At 42.3% G+C, this 27,478-nt stretch overlaps 1 protein-coding gene across 6 annotated transcripts in view; it reads left to right on the top strand.

Annotated features, from left to right (window-relative positions):
• The window catches only part of TAFA2 (TAFA chemokine like family member 2), a 356,990-nt gene that overhangs the window by 223,777 nt on the left and 105,735 nt on the right, over positions 1-27,478 (top strand). For all 6 annotated transcript variants that reach the window (XR_016441775.1, XR_016441772.1, XR_016441774.1 and 3 more), the window contains exon 2: positions 21,792-21,898. Coding sequence is in view for 2 of the 6 variants with exons in the window: in XM_090042419.1 (XP_089898545.1) it covers positions 21,793-21,898 (106 nt within the window). In the remaining 4 variants the exon portion in view is untranslated. The remainder of the gene's footprint in view (positions 1-21,791; positions 21,899-27,478) is intronic.

Below are 27,478 nucleotides of genomic sequence, written 5' to 3'. Positions count from 1 at the left end.
AGAAATATCTTATGATTAACTTAAAATTTTATCTGAAGTGTTGAGAATGTAGATCAAGAGGTTTACCTTGACTGCACACTGAGACTAGTAAATATCTTTAGTGCATGGACTTCTTTGGCAGTGATATGTCTTCCCCCACAATAGAAAAGGAATGAAGAGGAAAGCAAGAGAGAGGGAGTGTAAAAAAAAAAAATGAAGATAGGAAGAGATGATGCAAATAAAATAGCGTGGACCTTCTGTAAGCAAAGATTAGAAAAATATAGGGTAAAAAAGCCATTAAATAAGGGTTCAGAAAAAGACTTACTGACTGCCAGTAAAGTAGAATCCAGTTGACATCTCATCTTATTTATAACTTCAATATAAAAGCTGACAGGAAGAATAAAGAAATATCAGGTATTCATTGTTTATAGTAAGCAACAAAAGATGAATATGGGCCATGAATCAGTAAAGCATATACCTGAGTTTTAATACTTAATTGATCTCATTGCCAAATCGGGGCCATATTTAATAGCTGAAGGAGACATTTAATAAATATTGACCAGCTGAAAGATAAGTTTAAAAAAAGTGTTTGTCATTTGACCCATGGGATCTGTGGGATCCTCAGTAGAGGGCTCTTGCCAGAGATTCATAAAAATCAAGGAAAAAAGCTGAGGCTTTTCAGTTAGAATTTTTTACAACAAAATGTGGATAAATGTCTGTTTGTCTTCTAGATAAAATGCTGACCTGGATAGGAAGGCCTTGTTCAAGGGATAGGAAAAAATAGAATGTTGAACATTTATACTGCATCCCTTGGTTCAAACAAAATTACAATTTCCAGACAAAAGTTAGGACTGCTTGTAGCCTTAGCTAACTCTAAATGTTTCAAAATAGGGCTTTTCCTGCAAAGAATGCACCAAACTATATCAGTGGAAACAGGTTGAATGAAACATGCACTATATATGATGTGATATTTCGCTTAACCTTCTATGACAACCTTCTGATAAATAAATTTTGACTCAAGCTTTCCAAATCATGAGATTATCTTAACAATCATGAGATTTTTAATGATCTCTATTACTCTTTTAATATTCCTTTTGGTTGTTGAGCCTCCATACTTCTTTTTTTTTAGCTAAGCATTTCCCTGCCACAGCAAGGGATAGGTACAGGGGAAATTTTCACATAATCAGACTCCAAGAGTTTAGGGCTCCTGGCAGATGCGCAAGTAAAGACTGCTGGAAGTCCCATCAGCCAACTACTCCCAGGGTTGGGGGAGCATGGTGCCCCATCAGCTGATGGGGCTCTCAGCTATGGAGGCACACCCTACAGCTAGAAGTCCCAGCCTGGCAACATGTTCAATTAATGTTGTGGTAGGAACCAGCCACAAAGTTTTATTACACCTTTTTGTGTAGTAACTTTGTATCTTATTCCTTGTTTTATCATGCTATTAATTGCATTAATGTGTACTTGGGTAATAACTTACAACAAGATTTATCGGGGGTGGGGGTGGGACAGCAAGGAATTGGAGGTGCTTCATTTACCAGGGCACCCCTTGGAGTAAGTAGGAGCAATGACCACAAACTGATGGAAAGCAGTTTTAGGTTGGACATCAGGAAGAACTTCTTTATGATAAATGTTGCCAGAATCTGGAATGGGCTTCCAAGACACGTGGTACTCTCTAGGGCTGTGCGAAGCTTCAGTCTCTGATTCGACTTGGCGGAGATTCAGCCCAATTTGGTGGCTGAATCTCCGAATCTGAATCGAATCAGAGGTCCCTTTAATTTCTCGGAATCAAATCAGAACCCTCTGAATTGATTTGGAAAGATTTTGCAATTTGGATATAGAGACAGCTTTAAAAGTTTTTTCTACATACCTCTAGGTCAGGGGCGGACAATTATTTTGGGTGGAGGGCTGCTTAATGAGTTTTGGCAAACCATCGAGGGCTGCATGACAAGCAGCCAGGAACAGATAACTATTAATTTTTAAAAATTTTTATGGGCTCCATGGGCTGGATAGACTGGCCTGGTGGGCCGCATTTTGCCCACCCCTGCTCTAGGTAGTAGGGGCTTATGAGTGCTGAGGTGCTGGGGTGCATGGGTTGTCCCACAGAAGCGTGGTGGGGCTTCTTAGTGTGTTTGGTGGCCTACCTGGAAGTGGACCAGAAGTACTTCTTGTCCACTTCTGGGTCCACTGTGGAGCATACTGGGACACCCCCCATGGCCCCTGGCTTGGTGACTGGTGCCTCCTGGGTCTAGGGGGGACACCTTGAGTCCCCCTGTGGCCAATCACTAAGCTGGGGGTGCAGGGGGCCCCCCTGTGTACACCCCAGCAGACCCAGAAGTGGACCAGAAGTACTTCCGGTCCACTTCCGGGTTTGCCACCGAGCAACTGGATGGCCCCCCCCCACTCCTGTGGGACACTCCATGCGCCCCAGCATCGCAGTGATCATGAGCCATGCCTGGTACTTCAAGGTATGTAGAAAAAACTTTTAAAGCTGTGTCTGTGTCTGAATCACTGATCCTTTAAATCAGCATTGAATCTTTGGCTGAATTGAATCAGGGACAGTGATCCGAATCAATGAATCGAATCACTGTCCCTGATTTGGGCTGAATCCAAATCAAATAGTGCCCGCTTGACACACCCCTAGTGCTCTCCCCTACCTAGGGGCTCTTTAAGAGGAGGCTGGACAGACACCTGGCTAAGGTTGTCTGACCCCAGTGCTCTTTCCTGCTCAGGGCAGGCGGTCAGACTCAATGATCTGCTAAGGTCCCTTCTGACCCAAACATCTATGATTAACTGGTTCATCAAGTCTTAAGTGTAATGTGCATCAAGGACTACAAGAGTAAAAAAAAAATGATGAAGGTTAACAATATTGCAATGGTCCATGATACTGAGGCACTGATTATAGAGAGTCTCAGTGGCAAACTGCATAACTAGTAACACAGTATTATACAAAGAGCTAATGAACTTCTGGTTGTGGTATTGTACCAATGTAATTTAATAATATTCTGGCATGTGCAAGGTCATTGTTTTGGTGGTGATGACAGTATAATATTTACATCCCTCAGACTGTTTCATGGCCACAAAATTGTGAAAGTCCCATAGCAGTTTTTCTAACTACATATATATTGTTGTATTTGTCCATGTTCTGTTCAGTAGAAATCCTGGCTTATTACACCTTGATTTCACGATGGCAATAGCATGACCCTTTCTGTCTTTATCTTCAGAAGTCTTGACAATTTGGTGCTATTTTATTTCTGAATCTCCCTATCTATGTCATATAGGCTAATTACCATTTTATTGAAATGTACATTTCAAGATGTGAACATTTGGAAATAATGCTTTCTTTCTTTACCTGGAAAACATATGAAGCATTTTAAGACAACTGTAAAAGAATTCCAGTAAGCTCTGGGATTTATATACTACCAAATTAGATGCTGTGGTTCTAAGTGAAAACAAAATAGGCATTATTTGGCTTAGTTCTAGTTTGCACCAAATAATTGTAATAAAACAAAAAAACAAAAAATAAAAAATAATAACAAGTGTAACCACTACTGGGCATAATATACTGTCCCTGAAACAAAAATACATGGAAACCTGGGCAGCCTTGTGCCTCCCATCATTGAGATTAATCTGATTGATATAAGGCTATAGTAAAAAATTCTCTTTAATAATGAAATACAACTGAATGTAAATAATATTTTGTTCCACTAAGCATGGATAAGCATGCCAATATAAAATTTGCTAGAAACAGTCAATCCTGTGTAAATGTGGTAACATCTGAGAATTTTCTCAGCCAAAGTTACATTAAGGAACAACAAAAAATGTTTGAGCAGGTTCTGATTTATACCACTTTATCTCTACTCTTAGCACTATTCATACCACCAGCAGGGAAGAAGGGGTCCTAGTTAAACAAAGCATGGCTTTTATTTTGTGAAAGCTATCTATTGAAATTCATCTATAATCAGTACTCGCCCAACATCCTTTTCATACCTCCTTTCCTATCCTTTGACCTCCAGTATTCTGTTTTTACCCTTAACAAGTGGATCTATGCATTCTAAAGCACTGGGAAATTTGATGAAATGTATATTCTGGGCACAACAAAAACCCAGGAGTTATTGTACCATGTTTGTAAAGAACAGGTACAGAGCCAGCATCTTTATATTAAATGTACCTTTCTCCATCGGTAAGGGCTTCCTGGGGAGTAAGGAGATATTCAGTGTAATTAAGGTATGTAATTTGCCTGAGAAGTCAGTGCCTTTAATTTTTTGTGGGAGTTAAAAGGGCAAGGTTATACGAATAGGGTCACTGTGGAAAGGAAAAACTCACTGAACTGCAGTAATTTGTTCTACATTTTTAATTGTAAATGGTGGCCATTGGAGAGGGAAAAAATATTGAAGAGGGAAGCTGTGGATTTCTCAGCCTGGGGACAGGTGGCCGAGCCATCCTTCCTTTATGCCACCGACAGTTACGTTCAGAATGACAGTGTTAAAGCACAGATTTGGAGTCAGAAGATCTGTGTTCCAATGTGGACTTTTTGTGTCATTATGACAATGGATTTATGTCATAGTTTTGAGAGGTGATGAACCTTGAAGCTCCCACTGGTTGGAGAAACAGCTGCATGTGGTAAGCACCAAGACTTACGACAGCCACCTCTCTTTGTTTCAACTTCTCTCTACAAAAAATTAATATTTTTTCCTCATAAGGCTGGTGTGATTAATTTACATAGACTAAATGTTCATAAAAATTCTCAGATCAGAACTTTATATAGAACTATAGTAGTAAAAAGAAATGTGTTGATTTATTGTGCATGCTACACGATCGGAAAATACTGTTGTATACTGCTGTTGTGTTAACATGCACAGCCTGTACCCTGTTTCATAGGGGACCTCTATAATTTCTTCTTCCTCCCCCAATGCACTACATGCTACAAACATGTCCTGTAGCAGAGCTGTGTATGGGTCAAAAACCTACCTGCAGGGTACCCCCAGATCCCATCCCATCTGCTTATTCCAAGGAATGACCAAGATTTGCTCTGGGAAAACTTATCTCCACAAGCCTCAGCTCCACTGTCCTTATACCAGACCTCACAGCTACAGGACCAGAATCTCTGCCAGCTCTTGGTGGATTTCCGTTGGGTTGGAAAAGACGTTTTAGCCCCTGCTTCTGTAGAATCCTTGGCCTGGACTATTTACCCAGCCATCATTCTTTACCATGAGCAATCAGTAAGGAGATGAAACAACAAAAGGATTTATTATATAGAAAACAAATTCTGCAAGAAAAAAACTACCGTAAGTTTGAAGACGGGACAAAAAGACAGGTTTCTTCCACGCTCATCTGACTACCACCTAATCCTTCAAAGAGACTTGCCAGCATGTGCAGAGGTCAGCCTTCCTACTGATCCTGCCAGCCCTGACATCTGGGGACTGTGCTTCTCCAAAGCACCCTGACCACCTCCTAGTTAGCCCTTAAAATTTCTCTATGCCTATCCTTCCCCAGGAGCCAGGCTTTTAGTAGGTTGGGGCTCTGCTCTTTCAGGTCACATAGCTAAGCCCTCAGCCTGCTCTCAGCTGTTGCAGCTCAAGCCCAGCCGCTGCCTTCTTCCCTGCTCTTGAACTCATTGTGGGTTTGCCTGGCTGCATGGAGTTCTTCAGCTGGCCCCCGCTCAGCTGCCTACTTAATGGTAGTCCCTCAAGTAGCAGGGGTTGGGGAACCCTGCTACAGGATCCCAGCATGTTTGTCCTTTAGGTGAAGACAAGTACAAGAAATCCAGTGCTATGATTCACATGTCTTTTCACCTTTGTCTGGTGATGAATATACATTCTGAACGGTGTCAAAATGCCGTGTGAGACGACACAGAGAGATGAGACTGCAAAATTTTATGTCATGTAGCATGCTTCCCTGGAATGTGTACACTATTACAGCATGTCAGAGGTGAGGAAGCATGCCCCAGCCAAAACAAGCAAACAAACCAAAAAAATAAAACCCCAAGTTTCGCTTGGACGGTTGAATCTTGAACTTTCTGCTCTACAGCTACAGGGCTGACAATATTAGCCAACAGCTGGAGAAAGTACTTGACTTATGTTTAGGCAATAAGCTGATGAGTCCAAATGCTAGGTTCATCTAGATTTTGGAAGCTATCCTAGCCAGTTTGGCCTTTTTCTTCTCCTTGCTTCCAGATCTAAAGGACCTCCTACTTCATTTGTTGTCCTCAGAGCTGGGAGGAGATATTTCACAGGCCAGTGGGACCATGTGTTGGTTCTATGGGAAGACTTGAAGGAGTCTGGTTTTATCTGTCTTCCACACTCTCCTACAGTAGTGAGAGTACTTCTGCTCCATGTGATACTACTGGAATATGTTAAGATTGGCCATGTGCTGGGTATGGGGGTGTAAACTTTGTGTCAGACACCTCTTTTCCAGCTGCTCCAGTAGATCACTGGTGTTTCTAGGGCAGCATAGATTCTTTGAAAGGTACTGTGAGTCTTGCCTTAAAATGTTCAGTAATTTTGGCATATTCCCATTTGCTATTTTTCAGCATACCCTTAGGTTAAAATGTGACCAATGTGCATAGGGGTCATCTAGAAAAAATGTACACAACCATTTATATTTGGCAGACATACTCATATGTCTTAGGCAGATAAAATTCTAATGAAAAAAATAAAGCAAAATATGAAGAATGAGTTCTGTTCTGTTCACATACAGAGGTATGCCAGAGTGTTGGTTTCATGTGAAAAAGTTTTCAGAAGAACAGATGTTGCTCCTTAGAGCAGATCGTACAATAGAACTGTAGTGATAAATGTAGCTTTATCATCATTACTGAAAACAGTGGAGGACTTTAAACATTGCTCCTCTAAAGTTGTGTGGAAGTGAATATTTATACAGGCAATCCTTTTTAATGCTTATTTAAAATTTGAAATATAAAATTAATTTAAAATCAGTGAGTTTTCACCCTTAACTTACTTCTTTTTCAAACTCAAAATCTATTTTTTATTTTGGTCTCTAATTTCTGCAATGCAAAGACCTTGCATTTTCTATATGTAATCTGTTGAAGAAAACAAGGCTCTTACACATTTATATGTTTTCACTGCTTGCTGGGTGCCAGGTTTCTGCAGTGTCAGTGCTAGAAGGGGTAAAAAAAATTCCTTGGTCAGAATAGAAAGATTTTCAGTTTAAAGCAGGAGTGTGGAAGAGAGAGTGAATTATAAACAAGGTGAAGGAGTGTTAGTCTCTGAACAACCTCCCATGTTCAACAGCATGGCTTTAATTCAAAGAAGACAAGTATAAAGCAATTTAGTAACAAATGTTCCCACAAAGACAACAGGGAAATCTCTCATCTTAAAACTGGTCATTTTAAAACTGTTATAGAATGGCAACAGAAAGTACATTTTAAAGATATTAAAGGATAGGAGAAAGCATACTTATGCTAATTAAAATACCGATCAAAATTGATAAATGATGAATTTTGCAATAATACCTTGTTACAAATAAACTGTTGGTTGTTTTATCCATACAGTGTTAGTTTTTTTAAAGTTTCTTTTGTTAAATAAGAATTATAGATATAATTTTCTTAAATAAAAAACTCATGTTTTCAACTGGTAATCCATGTTGGTAGAGTTCTGTCAGCTGTGCAGATTTTAAAAAGTTTTTCTGAGTTTGAAATTTCCTGGTTAAAGTGTCCTGTCCAACACAAAGAGGGACTTGAGTGATTGTTATTTTTAAGCTTCCTGAAATGTTTGACGTATTTCAGAGAAATGGGCAAAGACAGTCCCTGGCTAAGAAAGCTTGCAGACTAAATTTAGATGGGGCACTGCAGTTCAGAATAATGAATAAAAATCAAAGAAAGAGGAGACAGAAGACAGAGTTTTTGTAATAAGAATATGGGGTTATGTGGTTCATACACTTGTCCACGTTGGTGGTTTTGAGATGATGTAATTTTAACTTCTAAATGTAGCCATTACCATTGATTGGAAAATGAGATTTCACTACAACCAAAATGTTTCATGGGAATATGTTAAGATGAAATTTTTGACAGGAAATGAACTATTCAAAATGAAATGGAATATGACATTTGCTTCACTCTGACTCACCTTTCTAAAACTTTTAATTTAATTATTATTATACATTATATTCAATGTAATGTATAAGCCTGGGAATAATTCAACATGCAAATCAGTTCTTGTAATGAATAAACCCCAAATCACAATTATGACTTGTGGGGTCTCTTGGGACAACTTAAATGCTACATAATTATTTCATCATTTTAACTTTTAATTTTAATATGCATATGCATGGACCCACATTGTATAGGCATATAATTTTATATTAATTTTTGGCATTGGAATTCCATTTCCAGCTGGTTGTGGCATTAACTTACTACTTGTGGATGAGTCTAAAGCTATGGGTCTTTATAAGATTTTGGAAGAGGAAAGGAAACTTCTTTGCCAAAAAATCACTAGTTTTAATTTTGTACTTTATATTTTATAATCAGGTTTACTGAGTTTCCTTGTGTAGGGGGCAGCATGAATAGCAGAGCAAATGTGGAAGAAAGAAGTGAAGGGGCATTAAGACTAGTTTCAGTGGTAGAGGTTGTACATATAGATGGGTCTAAATGGGATATGGTAAAGTAACATTCAAAGAAGGGGCAGTCGAACGGCCAGTCACGAACAAATATTTTTCAAGTTTTCAAATTGGCAGATGAGACTGAAGTGTATTTTATCACTTTTAAAAAAGCCCAGCATTGTGGTGTCTTGGTGTCAGGTGACTAGTGAGGTGACTGACTGCATTCTCTTCACAAAAAATGTCACAAAGAAAAATAGGTACAGTAAATGTAGCGTTATCTGGTACTTCACTAACCAGAATACTCTACTAACTGTCATGCCGGTTGATGCAGCAAAAGTGAAACTGGAAGGTGGGGACTTCTGGTTTTGCCGAGACCCACTTCAGGCCACAGCCCAGGGCAAAGCAGCCTGTGCAGGGCCCCCCTCCTTGTTCCCTAGCACACTGATGCCAGGGGAGAGGAGGGGTGGTGTGGCACACTGATGCACCAGACGCAGCAGGAGAGACATCTTTGCCCAACTAGGCAAAGACACCTCTCAGGTAACCGGCATATTTGGTTATCTGGCACCCCCCCGTTTCCCATGGGTGCTGGATAACAGAGCTTTTGCTGTATATTTTCTTCATGGAGAGTGAAATGTCATGAAACTAACAGATACGATCATAGACCTGTTTATATTTTGGTCTTAGACAAATTAGAATCTGACTTGGTGATGTATTATATGTAAGAGAATTAGCAAATGTTAGCATCTCCTTTCAAAGCTTATCTGCACTACTGTAATGGCCTTTATGGCTAGGGACAGAAGTTACACATAAACTAGTTTGAGTGATCAGAAACTGGTTTAAATCTGTAAAAGAACAGAAGGTTAGTGCAGATAAACCAGTTTCAAAATGTCTGAAACTGGTTTAAGATAAACCTGGTTAAATGTAGTATCAGACTTAACTATTTTAGGTCAAACCGGTTTATGAAACTTCTGTCCCAGACCCCTTCCGAGTTCAGGTTAAATCAGAGCCCCCCAGCATGTTTTTCAGCTGTGGCCTTGGCTGTGCTATCTGTTTCAGAGATCAGGCTGGCCCTACTCCTCTGCTCCCTAGCTGGAGCAGTGAGGGCTGGTTCACTGGCTTCACTGGCTGAATCACTGGCTCCTCCAGGCAAACTGCAGCTGGGAATTGGGGCCAGGGAAGAGGTTCCCCTGAGTACAGAGCTGCCCTGCCCTGCTGGTTTACTTAGTGCTGGGTACCACTGTGGACTAGAAATCCCAGAGGCACCTGGGAGCAGGAAGAGGAAATGATGAACAACCCTGCAGAGTCCTGCTGCTGTGATTGTGGACAACAAATTCCAGAGACCTTGAGAACAGAGGACTGGAAGAAGGCCAATGTGGTTCCAATCTTCAAAAATGGGAGGAAGGAGGACCCAGGAAACTATAGGTCAGTCAGTCTTACCTTGATCCTAGGCAAGCTGTTTGAGAAAATTATGCTGGCACACATCCATGAGGGGCCAGCTGGGGACTGTATGCTTAGGGGCAACCAACACGGGTTCATCAGTGGCAGGTCCTGTCAGACCAACCTGGTGGCCTTCTACGATCAGGTTACCAGATCATTAGATGCGGGGGTAGCAGTGGAAATAGTCTTCCTGGACTTCCGGAAGGCATTCGACAGTCTCTCACCCCGTTCTCATTAAGAAACTGGAGGACTGTGGTGTCAACGCCCACACAGTCAATTGGGTCGCCAACTGGCTGGAGGGCCACACCCAGAGGGTGGTAGTGGATGGGTCCTTCTCAACCTGGAAGGACGTGGGCAGTGGGGTTCCGCAGGGCTTGGTCCTCGGGCCCACACTGTTCAACATCTTCAACAGTGATTTGGATGAGGGGGTAAAAAGCACCCTGTTCAAATTTGCTGATGTGGGGGGATGTGGGCACACTAGAAGGTAGCATCAGGCTTCAATCAGACCTAGACAGGTTACAAGGGTGGGCCGATGTGAATAGGATGGGTTTCAACACAGACAAGTGCAAGGTGATGCACCTGGGGAGGGACAACCGGCACCATACCTACAGGTTGGGGAACTCCCCTCTTGCCAGCAGGGAGGTGGAAAAGGATCTTGGAGTCATAATTGACTCCAAGATGAACATGGGCTGGCAGTGTGGAGAGGCAGTCAGGAAGGCCAACCGCACCTTGGCATGCATCCACAGATGCATCTCAAGCAAGGTCCAAAGAGGTGATCCTCCCCCTGTATGCAGCACTGGTCAGGCCGCAACTGGATTACTGCGTCCAGTTCTGGGTGCCACACTTCAAGAGGGATGTGGACAGCATCGAGAGGGTCCAGAGGAGGGTCACTCGCATGATCAGGGGACAGCAGGGCAGGCCCTATGAGGAGAGGCTACGGGACCTGAACCTGTTCAGCCTCCAAAAGAGAAGGCTGAGGAGGGATCTAGTGGCCTGTTATAAACTAGTCGGGGGGATCAGGAGGCATTGGGGGAGTCACTGTTCCCCCGAGCACTGCCAGGAGTGACCAGGAATAATGGTCACAAGCTGGCAGAGGGTAGGTTTAGGCTAGATATCAGGAGGCGCTACTTCACAGTCAGGGCGGCTAGGGTCTGGAACCAACTTCCAAGAGAGGTGGTGCTGGCTCCTACCCTGGGGGTTTTTAAGAGGAGGTTGGATGAACATCTTGCTGGGGTTGTCTGACCCCAGTATTATTTCCTGCCATGGGGAGGGGGTCGGACTAGATGATCTACTCAGGTCCCTTCCGACCCTAGAAACTATGAAACTATGAAACAGCAGAAAAAGGAAGCGAACACACACCCTATGCTGGCTACATGCCAGAGAGCCATGCTGTAGCACCCTCTGGCTTCCGTCTTGAAACACTGCAGGCATGTAGCTACATTTCCTAAATCAAAAGTCCGCTCATTGTCTGCTCATTTGCTTATTGGTTTAATCTTTGTAGCTTAGACTAACCTGCAAAGAGTGAATTAATTCAGCCTCAAGCTTTTGACTGTGTCTGTATTTAACCCATCAAATCATAATGCACTTAGGGATTCAGGTCTCAATGAGACATTTTGTTCAAAGCCCATTGAACCGTTATCCTTTCTTTTCAGTTCAGCTTTAGATAGGTTAGTGAGATACAAATAAAGAAAATTTAAATAACCGTCTGCAAAAGGATCACGTGTAAGATTTAGGCAAATACTGCAGCCATGCTGATTAAGTCAGTAAATAGTACCCCTATAACCAAAACCCCCTTAAGCACAGAAACTGGAAAAGAGGGAGTTTAAAGTGGCATCATAATATCAGAGGAAATTATGTGAATTGGAGCCTAAGCACTTTCTAATGCTAAACACTTAACTGCAAGAGCTTATTTTGCAAGTGTTTGGAAAGTCATTGGGCAAATTAAACATGTTAGAATATTGAAGATTCTTAAATATTTTGTAATACTTTATGTTAAGTATTTATAAGTATAGTGCAATAGCAGCCTGGGTGTGCTATGGGGTGCTAATGTTACTTTTGTACTGTATATGTTCATAAACTCATAAAAGTGCAGAGTAAATGTAACCCTGCAAATATATGAACAGAGCTCTGCAACAGATGTATTTGGTAATGAATGAATATGGCTTTCTGAACTTGTGTGGAGAAGAGATGAGAAATACACAGTTACATTTTGTTGAATTTTGAGTTGGATCTGACAGAAAGGATGGTACTTTTCTTTACTCTTTGTTTTTATTATTGCTTTTGGTTAGAAAAGTAATGAAGGTGTAAATTGCAATCAGCTTTGTCTACAAAGAACTGTTGTTAATCTGGAACCACTAGATATTAACATTGATAGAGGTTTAGAGGAAAGGCCATTCATCAGTGTCATATTGGTTTTAAAGGCAGCATCAGCACAACCATAAGTCTTTTGCTTAGGAAAAAAAGAAATGCTTCCCCTAAAATTTTAGTTGATCAGATGCAGGTTGTACCTATGCATTAGTAATAGTTTATTTACTGCTTTCTCTAAAATAATGGTAAAATGAACGACATAATTATATCAAACATTTACATAACTAATGTTTTTTGCTAAAAGCATATACTAACATTGTCTATTCTACCAGTTTACCTGGAATTAACATGAAAACACCACATAGTCTATGATGATATAAAAAAGATAAAACATGAAGCTGTGAAAAATAAAATATCAGGGCAATGCTATTTGATTTTGACCCTTATTCTTTGTGCAAGTAATTTAAATACACCTAAGGGCTAAGTACAGACAGTCACAAAGTCTGAGGCTGAATCAATTCAGTTTTTTCAGGTTAGTCTAAGCTGCATAGATTAAAGTGATAAGCAAGTGAACAGACATTCACTTTTGATTCTGGAAATGCAGCTACATGTGTGCAGTGGATCAGGCCAGAAGCCATAGGGTGCTAGAGCATGCCTGCCTGTTCAGCTGGGAGCAGACAGCTTGGGCCAAGGCTAGCTTACCCACCCTGTGAGTGGTGTGTGTGGGGGGAGGTGCAATGCATCTTGGGATGCTGGGGGACTGTGAGCTAACTTGAATCTGGAGGGGATCTGGGACAGAAGTTTGATAAACTGATTTAACCTAAATCACCTAAGTCTGTTCCATCCAGGTTTATCTTAAATTGGTTTTGGCCATTTTGAAAGTGGTTTATGTGCACTGAACTTCTGTTCTGTTGCAGATTTGAACTGGTTTCCAATCACTCGCATTGTTTTATGTGTAATTTCTGTCACTAGCCAAGAGGTACAGGACAGGGTTCAAATGGTTAGAAAGAAGCCAGATAAGGTTTTATTTTGTTTTTTTTTTCATTAGCCCAGTGTTTAAAATTTCCCAGAAATAGAGACACGTTTCTTAAACTTCCTCTTCAAAGAGGAAACAAGATCACAGATAGTGTTTCAAGTCATCTATGTCATTCTTCTCACAAGAGCATATTTTGCCTGAATATGGGGTCCCATACCACCTGCACATGATAACTATGGTGCTCATTAGAGTGAACTTCAGTCTAGTAATGGTCTCTTGTTTCTAGTTTTGCATCATAGACAGGTAGGGGTCTAGTTTCTTCTGTGGAAGAAACTGGTAAGAACATCACTGTGTAAAGCTCTCTTACAATTAATTCTTATTTTCTATTCTAGTATAACAACTAGGGTTTGTTAGGGATTGGCAGTGCTCTGTCCAATAGTTTCTTAACTAAGACAGGGGTATGACTAGGATGTGTACTTGCTTCGCTACTTTTCAATTTATTCTTGAATGATCGAAAACATGCTAACAGGGACTCAATTCTACACACCCATGATACTGAATGATCCTATTCTTGTCTTGCTTTATGTAGATGATACACTAGTCACAATCCCAAATAAACCTCTAAATGTTATTAGATGCCTTTCAGCAGTATTGCACCTCAAATAGCTTGGAAATCAAGAGTATTGTTAAATCTTACACCGTGAGCTGCACAAATGTTAATAGGTCTTGGGGCTAGTTCAAGTTTGGAGCAGTCACACTTCATGCCAGGATGGTCCCAAAGGACAGAAAGGTAAGAATCCCACCCCCCTCCCATTCTGGGCTTCCCTTTTCCCTCTGCTCCCTGGGGCTCCTCTGGTTCTCCCCTGCCCCTAGTGCTCCTCCCCCCCGCCCCTCAGGATTCTCCTCCTTCCTTCCCTGTTCCTAGGACATTGCTTACTTGTGCCTTCTTGTGTTGTCTGCCCCAGGAGATTAGTAGGAAGGGTTAATCTGCCTGCCTGACCCTGCCACTGCTGTGAGGATGCTGCTTTTTTGTTCCAGAGAGCAGCAGCAGTCGAGGAGACAGTTTAACCCTTTCCTGCCTGCACCTCTGGGACAGATGTGGGGGGGGGCAGCAAGCATGGATCTGGAGTACTGGGGAAGGTGGGGGTGGCAGTGGGCTTAATTCAGGCCAGCAGCATGAGGCAGGTGGGTGAGATGTTTACACTAAGTGTAGTTTAGAGTGGCTACACCTTAGTGCACCATGAGCTGGGTAATATGGATCAGAAATAATCCCTGCCCTGGAGTGACATAACTTTCAGCTGTAGAAGGAGCGTGTACCTGCCGGGCTGTGCCTGCTCCTGAGTCCACCACCCTTTAGATGTTGGTCCCGCCCCAGGACTCTTGAAGGCAAAGTGGATGTTCCTTCATCACGTCACCACCCCCGCTCTCACCTGCCACGTCTTGATGTATCTTCAATGGGGGGGCACCACCTGACAGGTTCTCGTTGCCCGGGTCCTCCCGACGGATGTACATGGGGCTCCAACCACCCCTGCACCCCGGCCTCATGCCACCTTCTGGAGCTGGCCCGGAGGAGCAGGCACGTGGCTCCTCTTGCCCGTCTGCTGCCCTCCTTTACCCCTTTTCTCTATGCTAGAAGGGTCGAGCCTCTCCAACTATGAATCCAGCTCCAGACCCGTAGTCCCTCGGACCCATGTTCCTAATAGGTCTGGGCACCTGTGGTCCCAGCAGCGACCCCGCCCTGATCTGGCTCCCCCTTAGAGCTCCTCGCTGCCCCACTGCGCCCCACATGCACCTGGCTCCGGCGTGTCCTCCTCGGCGGCTTCACTCTGGCTCTACGCGATGCAGGCGTCTCCTGCCTGCCATCGACTCCTGGCCGCTGCCACCGGCTCCTTCTCTCTGGCTCCTCTTGCTCTGGCTCCCCGTCCTTCCCTGGATGCCACGGGGTCTCACCCTCTTTTTCCTCCGTCCACATGCTTCCTTCTATGGGACCCTCCGCCCCCTCCATTGCAGCTGCCGCCACTTTTATCCGCGCCGGCTGGCGTTCCCCGCTGATGTCACCGGCCAGCCGCAGCTGAATGAAGAGCCGGCTCACAAACCGTGCGGCTTTCCTCGGAGCGTCGACCGCTGCCGCCAGTGAGTTTTCGTTATCGTCCCGGCCCCTGGGACAGAGTGCTTAAAGCCAGTTTCAGGTGTTAATGTGCAGACTATCCAGGTGTTAAGAGTTGCCCAAAATTAGTATGTAACAAGGCTCTGACACAGCTAAATCCAAGGTATTGGTTTTTGGGACTGGAAGGAGGAAAGAAGTTGAGTTTTTATACAAAAGTAAGTTAGAGGTGGTGCCTTCCTTTAAATACCTTGAAAGCTAGTTTAGTAAGAATTTGAGCTGGAATAAGCCCATTGAAAATTTGCAAAACGAGCTGTAGTGGAGTGTTTTCCTTTTACAGTAAGATGCGCAGAAGAGTGGTTCTGGCACTATTAAACATCTGTAGATCTAAGCTTTTAGCTATGAAATTTCTGTTAAACTTGAAGAGTCAAGTGACTAAATTTCTTAATAAATCTGAAAATTTAAGGGACCACATTTGTTAGACTTATTTTGCGATAATATAAATGCAAATTTGACATCCTAGCATTCTGGGATAGATAAATTATATAATTACTTTTATTTATTCATATCACCTCTGTGCCAGCTGTTAGAAAATGAATTACCATGTTGACAGAGAGATGGATTGTAGGTTGTTCCATGTTCACATATTTTATTTAAACTTAATACTTCAATATTTGAAATTTTTGGATACTATGTCTTTTTCTTTTACTATTTGTTTGCTCTCACTAAAGCTTATTCTTTTATGCCCTATTTAAAAGAGCACTTAAGAATATACTTAGATCATTCACAATTTAGATCAGTGCTTGACCAAATGCTTAATTTTAAATGTGTATAAGTTCCATTAACTTCAATAGGATGGGAGTATATGCATAAAGTTAAACATATATTAATCACCTGCTAAAGTTGTCATATGCTAATAGGTTTGTGCACAGCACAGTAGTTCACTTAGGTGATACATATGCTGTCTCAGTGCTGTGTATGGGACAACCACCAGGAAGCACATCCGTCTCACGTGCTTCCAGTCAAGCAATGTAGCTAGCTTACAGAGATCCTGAGTGGCAACACACCTAAGATAAAGAGTCTGAGAGTGGTACCGAGGTATATATGTGCTAAGATAGCTACACTGCCTAATTTCAGAGGTTTGGCATGTGCTGAACAGGTGTGAGTGGATGAGGCCTGTATCACTCAAATGTCACAGTGTGGCTATAATTATTTAATTAGACTGATGTAACAGTAGTACTTGTGCTTGCAGAGATCTACCAATGGTATTTTAACCATTTCTGAGTAATGTTTTTTGAATGGCAGTTACAGTTACTTGTTCTTCCTGCTATTAACATATTGCTCTGATAGAAGATCACTTTTCAAAAACAGGACCTTTACTTTGTACATGGAAATTTCCTCTGTGACTCCCATTCTGTTTCCCTGTTCTACCAGTCTAAGTGCCCATTTTCTTTCTTTTCTTAGGCATCTAGATCAAACAAAATAGCTTCTGAGAATAGGTTTGTCATTTTCAGAATCAGAATGCACTTTGTGTCTGTTATAGGCTGTGATGTATGAAGCAGAAAGAAGATTGATTTTCACAAGCTACCATGTACCTGAAATAATGAGAGTGGCAAATTACTTGTTCACTGAGCAAACATGACAGGAATATCATAGAGGGAATGTATAAACATGCAAACATATAGGGGTCACACAGATGTTACTTTTACAAAGGGACCTTACCCACCAGAGAGACATTTTTAAATCTGCATTAGTTTACAGAAGAGAAGCTGAATAAAACTTTATGTACCTACTTGCACAGGCAATAGAAACTTACTCAACTAATAAATAATGTAAGATTCAGTACAGTATAGAGCATAATTTAGGTGGGTATACTGCTTTTGTACATGGACCCCAAGTCAGGGGTCATTTTTGTTATTTCCTAGTTATCTGGACTTCCTGGAAAAAGAAAATAAAAGATAGGTTATGGGAAGCTAAGAGAATTCTGGTTGCTAATATTCTTTTGGCAGAACTTTTATTTCTTAAATGATAAATCCATATTTAATGGAGACGCATATATTTTTTGTGTGTCAATAGTGCGTTTGTAGGATACTCCCTTGTCACCTAGAAAATGTTCTAGTGTTTCCAGAGGACAGCTAGAAGGTTTCTAAGGGAAGCTTGATTGAATTAATTGATTGAATGCCATTTCATGTTAAAACACAAGCCTGGTACTGAGAGAAAATGATTGATGGAGATTTTATTTCAGGTTCCAGAGGGTAGGGAGGAATGGGACAGATTAATAATCACAATATCAGTCGCACTGTCCTATAAACTACATGGTTTATACCTCCATAAATGGTTTATACCTCTTTGCACTATTTCCCATTGTTTCTGGAATGCCAGTTGTTTATTCATCATCAGATACAGGCTGATGAAGTCCCCAAAACTGAAAGGAAATTCATTATTTGACATTCTATACTATGATAAAAGAATTAAATGGAAATCTATGGTTACACTGATGACCATGGCCTGTGTGAACAGTGTATAAATATTTCACACCCAGTCTTACTACATCTGTTTATGATGTTGGTGCCGAGCAACATTCCATTAAGTCTCTTTTCTCTGCCCACCCAACCCTATTCTAGTCCCAAGGGGTTTGCACCATCAAGCAGCAGGGGAGCAAACGTTGTTCCTTCCTGGGTTCTGTCCTATTGCCATATCCTCTCTACTTGCTCAGCAGTGAAACACACTGCACAGCTGGGAAGGGAGAAAACAGCAGCAGAAGGAGCACCGAGGTAGGACCCACACCAAGCTGACTGCAAACAGCAGTCCTGGGTGGCAGGTGACAGATTAAAAAGACAAACTCCATCCCTGCTAGCTGCCTTGTGTTGACCTAGTAATCAGCAGCATTAATAAGCCACCCATCCCCAGAATGGCTGTATCACTAAGCAATAAAGGAGAGTTTCAGCTTTGACAAATTAAATAAGTGGCCACTGTCATGCCATACTAACAGCAGCTTTTCAGTCCTGAAAATAATTGTATTCAAGGGCCTTCCACAACATAAACCAGCATTGACTCTACCTCTTATCTTTGTTGTTTCAAATAAAATAAACCAATGGCTGTAATACTTTCGACTTGCTTATTTGTAGTGGACAGTTTCCATCTTTTTATTGTCATCTCATTCATCCCACCCTTATTCCAATCAAGTCTTACGGAGTTGCATGCACTCAAACATTTGAAAAATCAGGCCATTTGTATTTTGTTGACTAAGTTATAACTTCTGATTAAGGTCCCTAAGGGCCCCTCTATATGTTATACTTAAGGCATGATTAACCAATTAATCACACTGTAAGTTGTGACCCATCTACACATTCAACCAATTAATGGAGTCAGTGGCGATGTATACGGGGTGCACAGGGGTACATGTGCACCCCCTGAGAGCGCTGGTGCACCTCCTCACAGCCAGCATTCCTGGGCAGGAGGTGGGCAGGCGAGAGTGCTGGTGCCCCCCCGAAAGAGCTGACTGGGGAGTGGGGGAGCCAAGAGAAGCGGTCCCCCCGCAGCCGATTGTGCTCACCCAGAAGTGCCAACAGGACCCTTCACCTCGGTCTGTGGGATTGGCAATGGGGGGATACTCCACCCTGGTTGCTGACTGGCTGCTGGGAGAGGCAAGTGTCCCCCCGACTCATGAGGCACCAGTCACCCATGAATGGAGTGATAAAATAAGAAACAAGCTACAAAGTTATTCCACAACAAATGTGGAATACCTTTGTAGCTTGTTCTAATCATGCCAGTAATTAAACATGTAACCAAGTGTTCTCCTTGTGGCTGGGAGTCCTATCAACTGAGGGGCTCCCAACCACTGGCTGCTAGCCCCACAGCTGACAGGGCTCACAGTGGTGGTAGCATTCCTGGCACTACCCCCATTGTGAGACTTGTTAGCTGTGGGACTTGCTGCAAAGAGAACACTGCCCCCCGCCCCATGTGAGCCTTGTCAGGTGTGGTTTTTGCAGCAGGGCTCACAGAGGGGGCAGAAGGGAGAATGCTACCACTGTTATGAGCCTTGTGAGGTGCAGGGCTTGCAGCAGGGGCAGCAAAACATGTAGCATGGCAGAAGGCATGATTGCGTGGATCATACATGAAATCCCATTGCACCTTTACCTGCAGGTGTAGAAGGGCCCTAATTTTAAGTGGCCAACTTTGTAAATTTGGATCTGGAGTTTCTTCAAGTGAAACTACTGCAAGCCCTTGAGAAGTCATCTTCAGTTGTGTGGGGTATATGCCTTATTTTGAAGTTTTTCTTTCAGGAGCCTTCTAATGAGAATCCATTCCTTACTAGGTATAGTCAAACTAACTACAAGTCAAAACAAAAATCCCTCTTATATTAGGATAGCCAGTTTGAAGATTTATGGACAGAAGGCAAACATAAAGCACTTAAGAGCAGGACAAAAGCTCTAGTGCTAGTATCAAACAAGATATCTCTCTGAGTTAGTTTAGAAGACGCAGCCCTATCTTGCCTTATGCCTAACTAACAGACTAACATAGCTATACCTCTCCAGTGTTTAACAAGATCATACTGTCTCCCTGAAAGGCAGATTTATATATTTGGGGAAGCTATTTGGCTACAGGTTTGGAAATCATAAGTGTTGGGTCCTCCTCAACAATGTGTCTGAACCTGGCTTGAAGAGACCAGTCAGTGCTGCTTTGGGACTGCTCTTATGAGGCAGAAAAGAGATCAACATGTAGCATGATCATGCAGTACATTTTTTCCAGAGAGCTTGTTGGTTGATGGGGTAGTGCTGTGAATAAACAGAATAAGGGGAAGTGAGGGAATATTCATTTTAATATTGACTTATTAATGTATTAGGGGAGAAATGTGGAGATAGCATCTCAGTCTGAAGCAGTGCATATTTTTTCAGCTCAGAAGGAAAAGTATTTCAGTTCCATGCACTATAAAATAGTAATAATTTGGTTCAAATGATCAAGTTTATAGCTTTTTAGTGTAAATGATGTAGGATAGACATCATCATCCTCTCAAAATGTGATCATCCTGCAGAAATGTTTCTTAGTCATCTCCTTAGGGCTCAGGGAGAATGAAAAGTGAGGAGAGGTTTCATTGTAGTACTTTTCACCAATTGCTGCAAAACTTTAATTCTTAAATACAAGAGCAGGTTGCTAAATTAGATGCTTAGAACTTTCTAACTGTGAGGGCTCTTACGCACCAGAAAAGGTTTACCTAGAGAAGTTGTGCAATCTCCATCACTAGAAGTTTTTAAGTCTAGGTTAAACAATGTTTGGAACAGTTTATATAGTGATGATATTGCCTAGAAAATCTCTTGAGGCCCCTTCCAGCCGTGTTTTTTGTGATGCTACAGTTCTTGTCTTTCGGCAGCTGAAGAACCATTTTGTCTTTGTGTAAAGTTGCAGAGAAAATAACTGCTCAACCTTGTACTTTAACTTTGCAGCTGAGTATCATCACATACTGCTAAAAGTTATAATAAAACTAGGATGATGCAATATAATATTAGTATGTCACATTGTGATTACTTTGTGGGTGCTTGCAGCTCCCTGCAGCTCTATACATGCATTAATGCACCATAGTTACTGCTCATTATGTTTAGTACCTGTACTAACTCAATGTGAAATAACTGGTACTACTCCACAGTAGCACCAGTGTTCACATTTTAAGTGCTGCTAATGCTCAGTAGACTAATTCTACTGAGCATTAGCTCATTAGCATGGCTTTTGTTGTGATGTGTTAATGTGCTTTTAGAGTCTTGTGTAGACATGCCCAGTATCTCCTATCTGTGCCTGGTTATTGGGCTAGATAGGAGAGATGGTTGTGAATCCCACATGACTCAGCATTCTGCTGACCACCTCATGTATGTCTAATAACATGGGGATCTCTCCTATGAGGGTGCTGCATTTGCTAGTGCTCTAATCAGATGCATCCCCTCTATATGGCTCAGGGTTGCAGGTGTCTGTACAGCTAAAGCCTGAATGCCACTGTACTAGGGTAAAGGGCCAGATCGATCTTGGCAGGTCCATGATGATAGAATGAAATTATCTTGCTTCAGCAAAGCCAACCTAGACTGAATTCATCATGAGGTCAAGGTTAGTAGGGTATCTATTGATGACTTCCCCTGAGAGGCTAGAGAACACTGATTGAGATTACATACAAGCCCTGCTGATGGAGGCATAAAACATTTGATAAGTCCTAGATACAGCCTTTCTGTTGAGGTTGAGCAACCTGGCAGATTAGGGTTTGGAGACTATACTAATACTGTCCATGCTCTGCCTTTTTTATAGTAAACAGGGTTTCTAATTCCAGGGCTGTCAATCAGACACCTGTTACAGTGATTAAATTCACCTTAAAATTGTAAAAAAAAAAAAGAAAAAAAAAAAGAGCTTAAAAAAGCTTCATTTAAATATTTTTTGTATTTTCATTTTCAGGATGAATAAGAGATATTTACAGAAAGCAACAAAAGGAAAACTTCTTATAATAATATTTGTTGTAACACTCTGGGGGAAATTAGCATCTGGGGCAAACCATCATAAAGGTAAGGAATTCCACTCTGTTTCATTACATTGTAATATGTACGGCCTCCATCAGCAGAATGAGAATGATGTAGCTTATTGGACCTGTGTCACTTTTCTGTGTGTATTTGTTTCTCATAATAAGTGATCCACAGATCAGTAATAGGAGAAGTTTTCAATGATCAGGGTTATTTTAATTCCTTGAGGACTAGTCCCATATGAGTTTAAGCAGTCCAACTGTACTTTTATGATTGTATGACTGGAACAACTTCTTTGCTATTTTGTTATCAAAGATGGTCAACTTGAAAGACCGAGTAAACATAAAATAAAAATGCTTCCATCATAAAAATAGATGCATCAAACAGCACATATAAGTGCTGTAGATGAATTCCTGAAATGAACCTCAGAAAGAAACAATCTTCAATAACATGTATGCTGCTATTGCATGCAAATTACCTGTCAAGGGTAACTTCATGGAGAATACGTACTGAATATTATTGTCTAATTCTACACTGAAATAAAGTGCTAGGAAAGCCTTGTTTTCCAGTGTGCCTCTCTCCTATGCACACTGGTGCCTGGAATATGACACTGAAGCAGTCCTCTAGTAACTTCAGCAATGTGAAGCATCTTTCTGTCTGGCAATTCAAGTCTCTATTCTGTATAAGCATATGTGTGATGGTTCCTTGACACCTGTAAATGTCTTTCCTTTTTTTAGTCTTTTTGTTTGTGGTTTGTGTCCCCAAGCCAAAGAATAATTTCCCTACAGCATGAGTTAAGTTTCCCTGCAGTCCAAGGTAATTTTGAAGTTCACTTCTTACCCTGTGCTGTCTGCTTATTGGCAATTTATTCTCTGATTCCAAGTAGACTGAATATATTGAGGCACATAAACATAAAAGTAAGGAGTTAAAATGAGAAAAAGATAATAAAACAAACTATTCTCTTTCTTTCAAAGTCACAGGAGGGTTTTGTAGGTGCCAGATACATTTATGTGATATGGAGATATGTTTCTTCAAAATATATAATCAGTTAAGCATTTTAGGATACCAAGTCCTTTTCCATTGAATTTCTTCTAAGTTTTCAATATTGTGGTGGATAAAACATGTTCTTTCATCATTCCCCTTTGGACCCTGTTCAAACTTTTGTTTGATACCAGTTACCTATCAAAGGTTTGACCTCATCCACAGTGGCCAATCAAACTATATTATTTCATTATTTCAATCAGGATCCTGTTTAAATTGCATGAAAATGTGATTGTTACTTGGATTAAAAAGTGTATATAAAAAGGATTGGTCTTTTAAGCCAGTTACATTTCATATTAAAATGATAAAGCTGTGTAAAAAAAAAAAATATTTGTCAAGTTACTGCGGTGCAAATGAGAAGAGATACTGGCATACCAGGTCCAGTTTTCTGCAGAGATGTGTACAAAGGAAATCATAATGGGGCTCTACTATTTCTTTTCTGTTCCATGCTTGGCATTCTGAATCCTAGCCTTAGAGAAAAAATAACTTGAAAAAAAATGTCATGTACACAAGCCAGGTTATTGGATTTAGGGCAGGGGTGAGCAATTATTTGGGCCCCAGGGCCACTTAGGGAATTTTGGTGAGTGGTCACAGGTACCCTCTCCTGTGCTGGGTCAGCACCTTCCCCCTTGCCCTTGCAACAGCTCACCGAAACTCCCTAAAGTGGCTCTGCTCTGTGCTCAGCTGGGCAGCTGGGATGGGGCCATGAGTAGGCAGGAGGCAGCATCCAAGAGCGGGATGAGTGGGTGGGACTAAGGCCAGGATTGTAGGGTGGTGACAGTATGAGGCCATTCCACAATCCGCTCCCTACACAGCCCTGCAGCGGATACCAGTTCTGCGGGCAGAGACATATGGGCAGCTGATCACAGCTCTGCCCTGGCCCCATGCTGTCATTGCCCCATAATCCTGGCCCCACCTCCAGTCCCACTCCCAGACACCACTCCCCACCTCCCCATGGCCTCATCCCATCTACCCAGCTGTGTACCCTGCCCACATGGGTCCCACCCCCATCAGCGCGTGTGGAGCAGATGGCCTGGGGTACCTGGGCAGCAGGGCTGGGCCTGGTGGCAACAGCAATCAGAAAGAGCTGCTGCCACTAGAGCTGCCAGTAAGACTCGATGATGCTCTGGGGTCCCTTCCAGCCTGAATGTCTATGAAGCAAATCTGGGCACTGCACTGCCCTGGCTTTGCTGTGTGCATGGGGATGGTGGGATCAGGCTGTGGCCCTGTGCTTGGTCTGGGTGGGACTGAGAGACCTGCTGTGGACTGAACTAAATCCCTTGGCACGCTGGATCTGGTCCATGGGCCTTATTTTGCCTATGCCTGCTTTAGGGACTTTGTGTTGTGTTTCTGCAAGTTAACATTTTTTTTCCAACTGTAATGCTGAAGGCCGTTTGCAAATAGGGGAACAATGGGGAAGTTTTATTCTTGTGGGAAACACTAAAGAAAACAACATGACTGCAGTATTTAATTTAGCGCAGGCATCTATGCTCATATTCAGATTTGTTTAGAAAGAAAAAATATTCAGAAGGATTTTTAGCTTGTGGTTTATTACATCTGAAGAGCTGCTGCACTTTCTATATACTTTCAAAGGCACAAGTGGGATTTAGCTGTTCAACTTCCATTGCCTTTTGAAGAAAATTCACAGCCTTACTTCCCTTTTGTACCTTTGAAAATCTCCTCCACAGTCTACAACAGGAATGGAGTTAAGGTGGACCCAAGGAGGGTATGACCCCATTCTCCTCAAAGTACATTTTCCAAACACTGAAAAATGCAGTAGCTTCTTAGTGATAATTACCTATTGCATCATTAGTCTTCATTTATAGAAGTCCCTAATAACATATTGACATGACAAACTTAATGACTGTGAAGAAGCCCCTGCAATCTATTAGATCAATTATCTACATCTTTACAAGAATCTTTTCATCCTATTGACTTAGGGCCAGATCTAAGTCAGCCTTATGTAGGTCCCTACGCAGGCCTTAAAGAGCTATTTAGTGACTAAGGTCCCCTCCTACATACTACAGGTATTGCACAATGAACTGTTTAATTGTGTATTTACTTTAAGACCAGCCACACATGCAAAGTAGCTATCACATAATAAAATGCTCCAACCAGCTATAAAGTTAGACATTGAAAATGTTAACTGGGGGGGCTTCTAACCACAGAGGTGCACCAACCTGAAACCCCCAGGCTTTAGGGATTGAGGCAGCTACAGTCCCTAGGATTTGGGGGTTTCATATACTCCCAAGTCCTAGGGATCATGACTGCCTTGATCCCCAGGGCCCAGGGGTTTCACACACCCTGGCCTGGGAGATCATAGCTGGGCCTGGGAGATCATGGCTGCTGCAGTCTCTCAGTCTCAGAGGTACATGGGGCACCCCTGTGGCTGGGAGCTTTCTCCCTCTACCAGTGATAAGATGTGATGGGATCTAATGTGAGATCACACAGTCACACCTCCTGTCATGCACATGTGGTGTGGGAGGAGGTACAATTGTGTGTTAGATCCTATTGTTTCTTTACCTGCTGGTGTAGAGGGGGCCTAAGTCACAATAATTGATCCATATCAACCCTATTTCAGAAGCAGCAAAACTGTTTTGGCACCTCTTCCAAAGTCCGTGTTTCCTTAGAGAGCTGCAAAGCATGCATTTTCACTCTGACACTGTGCTCATTCATGTGGCTCATTACAAAATACCATGGTGTTTTGTAACGAGCCCCATTTCTAATGAATCCCACGTGGGGAAGGAGCTAGAAAAGGTGCCCTAAACCTAGACTGTCTTATCTGCTTCTGACTGGATAATGGTGTCCAATGGGATAACTCTGCCTGCTGTTGAAAACATTATAAAAAGACAATGATTTTTACAGTGAGGAATATTTGCACCTTGATGCATAGCTAAGGCAATGAATGACCAGAAAAAAGAACTGCCATAATCTTCAGGGAATTAGTGAGATACAACATCGATGTCGCAGCACTGAGTGAGACAAAACAACCGGATGAGGGGAAGCTGTGGGAAGAGGGTGGGGGCTACACCTTCTTCTGGAAGGGGAGCCCAGGACAGATGTGTTCACAGTGTCAGCTTTGCCATCAAAAACCAGCTCATCAGACAACTTACAGAGTTCCCTGTGGGCATTAATGAATGTCTTATGACCTTTCATTTTAAGTGCAGGAACAACCAGTACACCTTTGTCATCAGTGCGTATGCCCTAATGCTTGATGTTGATGGTGATGTGACAGAACAGTTCTACTTTAACCTTGATCACATTCTGACTAATACTTGCAAGGAAAAGATCATTCTCCTTGGTGACTTCAGTGCCAGAGTTGGATGTGACTTGGAACTCTGGAGTGGCATCATTGGGAAGAAATGGGGACCTGAGGAATGCCAACATCATGACTATCTTCAAGAGAGGAGGAAAGTCTGAGCATTGAGGTATTGCCCTCCTTTCCACACCAGGGAAAATATTTGCCTGCATCCTCCTGAACTGACTTCTACCTCTTGCTGAGAAATCCTGTCAGAATCTCACTGTGGTTTCAGATCATCCAGTGGGGCAACTGACATGATCTTTGTTGCCCATCAGGTCCAAGAAAAGTACCAGGAAAAACAGCAGGACCTGTATATGGCCATCTTCAATCTCACTAAAGCCTTTGATTCCACGAGTCATGAAGCCTTGTGGAAAGTCCTGGCCAATTTGGATGCCATGAAATGTACATTAAGGTCCTGAGGCTTCTCCAGGATCAGATAACTGTGACCATTTAATGTAGCAGACTGGAGGCTTTTCTATTTGTAATCCAAACTGGGGTCAAGCAAGAATGTGTCATTGCCTAACTCTGTTCTTGATTTTTTGACAGTCATCTTGGTTTTCATTCCTTCTTGAATTGATGTAGAATACTGAACAGATGGAGGGCTCTTCAGTCTAGGATGTTTTTAGTCAAAAGCCAAAGTAGTCAAAACAACCATCCTTGATCTTCAATACACCAAAGATTACACCATCCTTGTGCACACCGAGAAAAAACTTCAGACCATGTTAGATCTTTCTGGAGTAGCCTACTAAACTTTGGGCCTCTCTCTCAACATCAAGAAGATTAAAGTGCTGTATCAGCCTTCCCCAGGCCATGAATATGACCTTCCTCCCCAAATTACCATCGAGGGGAAGACCCTAGACGTAGTCGAGCAACTTTACCTCAGTAGAGAACTCTTTCCAACATAGGATCTGATGTGCCTCCTTTTGGAAATTGCTTTAGCATGTCTGTATTCATTGTGATCTCTGCAAAAACATGAAGATCCAAGTCTACAATACAGTCATCATCCTTGTTCTCCATAGGTGACATGTAGAGGGAGTGCAGGGGGGCACATGCCTCCCCCGAGATTGGCTGCCACCAAAGCTGTCGCCAGCTTCTGCTGGAGGTTGCTGCTCACCACTGCCCACCTGCTCCCCACCCCTCCCACCGCTGAAGCAGCCAGCAGCATCTTCAGGTGGTCCCTGCTTGCTGCTCACCATCCCTCCCTCCCCCCCCACTACCGCCACCGGTGTCTGTGGGTGGTCCCTGCTTGCCACTGCCAACACTGATGCTGGCGCCTGTGGGCA

The sequence above is a fragment of the Crocodylus siamensis genome, chromosome 4, assembly GCF_052110815.1.
Source record: "Crocodylus siamensis isolate JL-2025a chromosome 4, ASM5211081v1, whole genome shotgun sequence".
Lineage (NCBI taxonomy): Eukaryota > Metazoa > Chordata > Crocodylia > Crocodylidae > Crocodylus > Crocodylus siamensis.
Note: the sequence above shows the minus strand (reverse complement) of the source record. Positions and strands in the feature narration are given on the sequence as shown.